This window comes from Asparagus officinalis, chromosome 7 (assembly GCF_001876935.1).
Source record: "Asparagus officinalis chromosome 7, Aspof.V1, whole genome shotgun sequence".
Taxonomy (NCBI): domain Eukaryota; kingdom Viridiplantae; phylum Streptophyta; class Magnoliopsida; order Asparagales; family Asparagaceae; genus Asparagus; species Asparagus officinalis.
Window position 1 is genome coordinate 144340464 of NC_033800.1, and position 8740 is coordinate 144349203.

An 8740-nucleotide genomic window follows, 5' to 3' on the forward strand; every position below is an offset into this window, starting at 1 on the left:
GAAGATTAATTTTACTATGTAGTTATTATAATTTTGAATTATAGAGTAGACATGTGTCCTCAGCCTCCACTCTCTTCTAATGAGATCTTTGGACCTCAACTATCAAATAGTCTCAATGTGCCAGCAAAACTCTTGAGGATAAGTCAAGGATAAATTTGCAAAAGACCTCCCAACTTTAAACTATTTGCACAATATCAACTTATAGAAATTGTTAAGCTTTGGGGACAAAGTTGGGTCACTACACTCTCCCCTCCTAATAAAAAGTTTCGTCCTTAAAACTTGAAATACCGCAATTCTCAAAGAGCCATGGAATTTTCCAAGTTGTTTTTCTCAAGAAGATATTCTTCCATTGTATTTCTATATATATGATACTTGAGCACCTAAACATGAGTCCTTTCCTTATGTCATGAAGGTAGCTCTTTTACAGATGTTGTGCAACATGAAGACTTTCGTTTGACTAGCTAAATATTATTAAAGAATTGTGGCACTAATTTTGGTCCAGAAAAGCTCTTCTTATGTCATTATTCTAAGGAATAAGAATTTTGTATTTCTTCCAGATAAGTGCTCATATCATGCTATATTCAACAGTGGTATAATTACTTTTATTGTATGACTTAGCTAAAGTTATGTAGTCTTTCCAATGATACACATTGCAAGCACAAAACATTGTAAAATATGCTCCAAGACTTGGTCTCCCTTTGTTTTCTCCTCTAACTGTCCATTCTTCTATGGATAGTAGTCTGAACCGAAATAATTTTGGTCGCTAGAGCCGTAAACACTTTCTTTTCCCTTGTTTGTGTGAACTTCGATTCTTTGTCCTATACCATTGACATAGATGTGTTCTACAATCTCACATCTCACAGATATATTCATTGTCAACCTTTCCATAGAAATTTTTTCCTGATAAACAAAGAATACGTACGCCATCAACCAGGTAATTATAATATATGTAGTATCATTCAGTTTCAAAGATTTTCGAAGCTATAACAAAGTCCATGATGATCCTTTCACATTTCCAAATTGGTATATTCAAATTTTGGATAAATTTGGTTGGTCTTTGGTGTGCTGTCTTCAATTGTTGACACGTCAAATAGTCCTCAATATATTTTGTGAGTTCTCTATTAATATAATTCCATCAAGCAGCTCTTTCAAGTCTTTATACGTATTTTCGTCCCTCCTGTTTAATATAATTCCATCAAAATTTTGAAAACAAATCACGTGCGTACATACACACATGTATAGACACACATGTATATTAAAATATATATGTATACATACGGATATATAATAATGTGTATGTATTATGTACATATGTATACAGACATACATATCCATTAAGGTGCTTTCTGATCTCACCTTTTATGTGAAACATCCCCTAGGTTTATTATGGTTAGTATATACTCTTTGTTGAAATGACTATTCTACAACTATGTAATTTTACATGAACAATGAAAGAAAGTCATTTCTACATACGGGCAATGTATACTAAACATGCACGACAATAGTTAAAGCACATTTACTAAGACAGTCCATTAAATGTAGAATATGTATTGTAAAATTTACATGCCAGAAGTGTCCACAGGTAGGTAAGGAGTATCAGAAGCGTCATGCTGGATATATGACAGTGGCAGGCATGGGTATGGCCTGATGATTAAATATTCGTGCTATATGGATAATTTTTATGATCAGTGAAATAAGTACTTGTAACCAGTATCATATGTATACTAGAATGCATAAATAACACTTTTCAATTTTAGTTGTCTCATATTACTTGATCTATTCCACTTCAATATTTTTCAGTTTGTGTATGTGATGCAACTATGCCATGTAGGTATTTGGTGAGCTTGTTTTTGGCGGATTTTAATGCTTTGTTTCGCAAAAAAATAATTTGCAGGTTCTTAAAAAGGCGGACATGATTCGAAAAAATGCTGTTGAAAGTATATTGGCTGAACGTGATATCTTAATCTCTGTCCAGAATCCTTTTGTGGTGAGTTGCTATGGATTAAAGTTTATTGTTCTTCTCTATCAATATTAACTGATGAATTATTCTTTAACCGGGATATGCTTGCTTAAGGTTCGTTTCTTCTATTCTTTTACATCCCGGGAAAATCTATATCTTGTCATGGAATACTTGAATGGAGGGGACTTATATTCGTTGCTCAGAAATTTAGGCTGCCTAGATGAAGATGTTGCTCGCGTATATATAGCAGAAGTTGTAAGTTCAATTCTGCCAAGAGAAAAGTTATCTTTCCTGTGTTTTTTACACTTTATTTACTTCTTAAGTATTTTGCAGGTTCTTGCTTTGGAATACCTACATTCCTTGCAAGTGGTTCATCGAGATCTGAAGCCTGATAATTTATTGATCGCACATGATGGTCATATCAAAGTAAGTATTATGAAAATCACTCCACTTGTTGGTAAAGGGCTTGGGATTAGTTGTTCCTATCGCCCGAGCTATCATAATCCAGTATGTGCATCACACATCCTATGGGAACACATTGTTGTCATGTTCATACATTTTTGTGCATGGCCCTCCCTCCTTTCCCCTCTCCCTTACGGTCGAGCGCGTAAACCCCTTCGTGGTCTACTCTCTATTAACAACTTTTTGAATCCTATATGGATTATGACCTGGAACAGAATGTCATTACGAAATCAGCGTTAGTGTATTTGCTATACGCTAGATTGAAGAGAAATCTGTGCTTTTAAATGCAGTTCCAGCCTTGCCGGGGAAATGAGCTAGTCAATCCTCTTCCTCTTGAGTCGGAGAAATGGTTGAATAAAAGGCTACTGACCTTGGGTTATTTCACTCACAAAGAAATTAATCCGGAAGTTCTTTTGCTACACTGACTTCTAGTAGGTTCGTTATCCTCGTTTATTTTTTATGGAACGAAGAAAAGTTTTGCTTATCAAATGCTTCTTGGGAGAAATTTGTTATATCTGCACGTGTGGTTCAATCCAAAGCAGTATTGATTATGAGGACATCATTCGTTTTTATATTGCACATTCCATTGTTTATTTATTTTTCATTTCCAGATTTAATGCGGAAGTTGTGGGACTGTCTTATGTATTGGGCATGTAAAGATGTATGTATATCTTAGCCGAATTATAAAAAGGTAATATGTGGGTAAATTAACTTGATCCAGTTAGGTAAAAAGTATATTTTCAAACCTGAAGAATAACTTAAAAGAAATTCAAATTCCTCATGTGTACTTATTCTATTATTTCTGTCTCCATAGTTGGTGCTATTCTCCTTGATCTGTCCTCATGAAAACTTTCCCTCACCCTTAACAGTTGACAGATTTTGGACTTTCTAAAGTTGGTCTCATAAACAGTACTGACGATTTATCTGGGCCAGCTGTTAGTAGTGGTTCATCATTACTTGGAGACGATGAACCACAGATAACAGTATCTGAGCAACTGAATCAGCGAGAGAGAAGGAAGAAACGTTCTGCTGTTGGCACACCGGATTATCTAGCACCAGAAATCCTGCTAGGGACTGGACATGGTTGGTAAAACCAATTCAACATCATGGTTACTTGTCTTTTTCAGTGGACTGCTGCTGAAGAACTTTTGCCTTAATACTTACGTTGAGTTATTTTCTGCAGGTGCGAGTGCAGATTGGTGGTCTGTTGGTGTTATTCTCTTCGAGCTGCTAGTTGGTATTCCACCCTTTAATGCAGAGCATCCCCAGGTTAATTTCTGCGTTACATATTACTTTTACCATTATTTATTATTCACTGAGGAGAGGTTACCTCAAATGTATAAATGTCCTCACTCCTCATTATAACACAATTTATTTATAAGCTAAGAAATATGGACATGATATAATGCACGTGACAAATAGAAAATTCTAAAAGATCACTTAGATAAAACCGACTACACAATAAGAAGTTTCCTGTCCGATATACATGTCAGCTCTTGACACATGTCCAATATAATGGTTAAAGATAGGTGTCCATGCTACACTACTGGGTAAGACTTGTTTTCAGGTGCCATATCGTCGTATGCAATAACTTAGTGCAAAATATATATTCCTCTATTGATCCATCATTGTATAAAATGTATGTTTATCACAACCTTCTAGCTGCAGCCTGCATTGCACTTGTACAGGTGTTGGTTATGAACAGTGACGTTCTAGACGTTATACGGATGCACATATGTGAAATTCTCAAAACAAAGATACATGTAAATTGTGGATATGACAGTTTAGATTACGTGTTTATGGCTTAATGTAAAGGCAATAATGGTTAAAGATAATGCTATATAAAATATTTCCTAGTCAGATCAATCAGGTTGCTAGCCAACATAATTTTTACTAAGAAATGGTCAAAAGATAGTAATGCATCCAAGAATCTGATGGATTTATGGACCCCTTATTCATGCATTGGATTTTTAACTTCTTGCCTTTTGATCCAGTGATAGGAACACTTTATTTACCAAATTTGCCACTTTGGAAACTCTGACGCGACACTTGGACTCGTGTCTTCTACCTCACACTTCTAATGTAGAGAAAATATGACATTGTCATGTTTAAAGAACAGCACAGTTTAGAAAAAAAAAATCTGGAATGGATTTGTAAGGCAAGAATAAGGAAGTAAATAAGTTAAATTGGTTTTATGTTAGTCTTGTAAGCAACCGTAAAAATATCTGGAATGCTTTTGAATTATGTCTTAATGAGATAGGTCAAAAGAAGCGTATAATACAGCCTATTGCTCCTATAAAAATGGGATATAAATATGTTATTTAATTATATTTACATATGTTCTCCATGTTACCCTGTCCCTATATTTAAAAAGTGCTATGTCGGACACTTTAGGACATTGAGGTGCTTGATATCTGTTTCCCAAGTCCATATAACACTGCTCGGATCATATTTGTTATGTCTCGAACATGTGATAAAATTTATGATATTTCACAGGAGTCTTCGTTGGATACATTAAGCATCTGAGTATCTGGATACTGGATATGCAATGTAGCCTGCTAGATGAAAGAACTATCTTTAGTTAACTGCAGATGCTACTTTCTGGGTGCCGTAACCAATGGTCGGACTAATTATCTTCTAGCTTTTCCATTGTTCCACAAAACTCCCATTTTTAATGCAGTTTTGATTGAAATAATTGAGTGGGAAGCTTAAACTTAACTGGCCTCTGTCATGATACCATCTAGTAAATTTCTTTTAGTGAATAACCAGACTCGAAACAGCTCCTAGAAAGGTCATATTGAATATTATTATATTGTAAGACAATCAAGTAGATTGAGTGAAGGTTTAAAACTTCTTAATGTGTAAATGCTGTGCTCACAGGAAAGGGCATATATTTTTGTACTCCATATACCATGATAACATAGTGCATCTGGCATCTTGTTGACTAGCATGGAAAAGAACTACTCGTTTAATCCCTATGTGTTTTTTATTCTTGTAGACTATTTTTGACAATATTCTGAATCGTAAAATACCTTGGCCTCAAGTACCTGAAGAGATGAGCTATGAAGCGTACGATCTTATAGAAAAGTAAGCATCCAATACTCCTAAAATTTTCTTTAAGATGATTTGTCTCTTTTGGTGGACTGGGGAAGGGGCTTGCTCTGTATATTTAGACTGCAGTAATACACTATGAATGTTAATATGTCTACTGTCTTCGCCGACTTAATAATTCCTGAGTGTTATTTTGTAGATTTTGATTTTATACTTCTTTAAAAGCTGGATAAATTGATCTAGGATATTTTTAGTTCAGTATGTTTGAGCGAGATATATCCACTTTTTTCATCTGATATTTCATTTCCTAGGTTTCCGAAGTCATACGTGCTGGATAGAGTAGTATCACTTACCTTGCTATTATTCTCATGACTTCTCTAATATTAGTTACTTCACTGGTTCATGCCTCCATCAATCTTGCAGCAGTTTTAAATGTCAAAAGCTTTCAGTTTGTTCTCCCTTTTGAATATTATAGTGACGTAGATCTCTTATTAATTGTGCGCAATACTGTCCTGGCCAATGAAGACACGTGTAAGGGCCTGTTTGGGTGTCTTTGTGAAAATGAGGTATTTATGCCACAAGATGGAAAGTGGACACATCCACATAGGAACTTTCCAATTGAGTTTTCCTTGGTTTGGTTTGAAATCCAAAGGATTCATGGTCAATTTGCACTTTCCATCAAAATCCTTATGTTTTCGAGGGATTTCTATTTGAGTAGCTTTAAGTGCCACCTCATAACTTTTATGATTTCTAAAGATGCAACGAAACATGGGAAGATTTGGAAAGTTAAAAGATGGACCCCGCTATATGACAATTCTATGTTTTCTCTTCAGTTTACAGTTTACATGCGATACATGCAACCAAACAAGCCCCTAACAGATGTACACTATAGTATTTGAAACTCAAGCCATCATTCTATCGTACTCTATTTCACCATTACAGTTTTAAACCTTAATAGTGTTGAGAATTTATCAAAGAATTATATCTTAATTTAATTCATTTATTTTTTTTGTTTGCGAACTAAAAATTTTAAGCACAAGGGAGTATTTCTGATAACTATTATTGCAATTGTACATTAAGATCAATAGTTCGAAGATTATAGGTTACTCCTAATTCTGCAAATTACACACCATGGAATCATTGAATTTACAGGCTTCATGAGGATTTGCAGTCATTTATTTGAGAAGGGTAATAATTAGGATTCTTAATCATTTGATTAGGTTCTGTTTCTGCTAGAAGACATTTGCAGAAGCGATGCAATCTAGTAGCATCTTTGGCCCGAATTCTTGTAGCCGGGTACTCATTATTCGACCATTGGTATTACACTACTAGTAGATCATTCATTTAGTTTAGTGTTTTTTTAATATGCCAATTTTAATTTTCTCACTTAAGTGGTTTGTCATATAAGATAGCACCATACATTAACTTAATATCTTACCCTAAAATGATTAGGTCAACTGTTGTTGTAGTTCTGAAGTTTCCTTCCAAATACATTTTTAGATTATTAACAGAAGATCCTGAGCAGAGGCTTGGAGCTAGGGGAGCATCTGAGGTGATCTGCTTAACTAGTTTCTTCTTTTCATCGTTCAAAATTCTGAAATGCACAAATCTAGAACACTAAAGTCCTTGTTTAATAGGTGAAGCAACATGTGTTTTTCAAAGATATCAACTGGGATACACTTGCCAGACAGAAGGTTCTACATTATACCCTTTCTCTCATTCTGAATTATCCCTTTCTTCTATTGATTTAAAATGTTGGTCCATTGATGCTGAGAAATTTGCAGGCTGCATTTATTCCCTCCTCAGACAGTGCACTTGATACAAGTTATTTTGCTAGTCGTTTCCCTTGGAATCCATCAGATGAATTTATTAATGAAGCCAGTGAATACGAGGACTCCAGTGATAATGACAGCATGAGTGGAGGCAGTAGTTACGTTAGCAATAATCATGAGGAAGTGGTATGAACTGCCCTCTAATTATCCTGATTGTCATAAAATCCACTCAAATGTTACAAAATATCTGCTTAAGTCCCTAGACTCCTTTCCATGCTTGTGCTTACACCGCCTCACTCTAATCCTGAACTGAGTTGATGGCTGATGTTACTAAACAGGGAGATGGATATGGAAGTCTTGCAGAGTTTGAATCAGATTCATCTGTCAATTACTCGTTCAGTAATTTCTCATTCAAGGTAAATATTTATCTTAATGGCATCTACAGAAAGTTATGGTCTCTTAGTTATTGTATCACTCCCAAGATGTGCTCGCTTTTAAGTACATAAGGTCCTAATAGAGTGCCAAGTAAATTGCTTGATGATTAGACCTGAATTGTAGTATTTTGCTGTCTTTTTTCCCTATGTCTACGCAGAATTCCAAACCATTATCTCTTCACTAACACGTTCCTTTGTTGGTCAGAATCTTTCGCAGCTGGCATCGATAAATTATGATCTGCTCACAAAGGGCTGGAAAGAGGAAACACCATCAAAATCTAACTCATGAGGGTGACCCTCTTTATTGTTGTAAAATATCCATCCGGAGACCTTGCTGGTCTCATGAAGAGCTTGTAAATGTAAGTAAATATAAGTTGGAGCTCTTGCTTTAAAGCTCAAGCTCAGATTTCTTTCGTATTATTCCTCAATGCTGAAACCATGATCTTTACTTTTGCAGAGACAGGAACCGGCAACAGGAGACACATTTAGCAAACATATTGGCGTTGATTTATGGAGCGCCAATTTTTTGGTAGCCATTATTGGGTTTTCGGCTTTTCGGCTGCCCATGGTATATTCTGTGAAAAAATAATAGGAGATGGGTTTGTCCATCTGCTGTTAGCCTTTATATGAGATCCATATTTAACAAGGAAAATGGGCTGCATCCATCAACTTTGCTCTTCTGGGGCTAACTTACACAATACAATTGCAAATTTTGCGCTGCCTGTTTTGCCTCTTTTATTGCTGCGTTAGCAATGCTCTTCTTTGGCTTAATTCTGCTTTAATACCCCAAAGTTGCACCTAGTTTGAACTCTTAACTCCTCTTTAAGTTTATTCTTGTCCCTTTGATATCGAATGTTTCAGAAAATTGAATTTTGGTACTCTTCGGTAGGACACTGTTTATTATCTGTTAAATTTAGATCACGTCCTTAACAGATGAAATGGTCGGGAATTGTGAAATTTTGTAGTCACGTGTTGTTTTGGGGGGTCCGAAATGGGCGAGTCTTTAGGGTATCAAAGTGCAATCTAAGTGTTGTTCTATTGAAAAAAAGAGAGACGTTGAC

General features: G+C 35.4%; 1 protein-coding gene across 1 annotated transcript in view; it reads left to right on the forward strand.

Moving 5' to 3' along the window:
* The window catches only part of LOC109847899 (probable serine/threonine protein kinase IREH1), a 30129-nt gene extending 21668 nt beyond the window's left edge, over nucleotides 1-8461 (forward strand). The window contains exons 8-19 of the mRNA XM_020417130.1: nucleotides 1895-1987; nucleotides 2075-2215; nucleotides 2294-2386; nucleotides 3292-3505; nucleotides 3606-3691; nucleotides 5421-5509; nucleotides 6974-7025; nucleotides 7111-7167; nucleotides 7258-7431; nucleotides 7584-7661; nucleotides 7885-8038; nucleotides 8137-8461. Of these exons, the coding sequence (XP_020272719.1) occupies nucleotides 1895-1987; nucleotides 2075-2215; nucleotides 2294-2386; nucleotides 3292-3505; nucleotides 3606-3691; nucleotides 5421-5509; nucleotides 6974-7025; nucleotides 7111-7167; nucleotides 7258-7431; nucleotides 7584-7661; nucleotides 7885-7968 (1161 nt within the window). The 3' untranslated portion in view covers nucleotides 7969-8038; nucleotides 8137-8461. The remainder of the gene's footprint in view (nucleotides 1-1894; nucleotides 1988-2074; nucleotides 2216-2293; nucleotides 2387-3291; nucleotides 3506-3605; nucleotides 3692-5420; nucleotides 5510-6973; nucleotides 7026-7110; nucleotides 7168-7257; nucleotides 7432-7583; nucleotides 7662-7884; nucleotides 8039-8136) is intronic.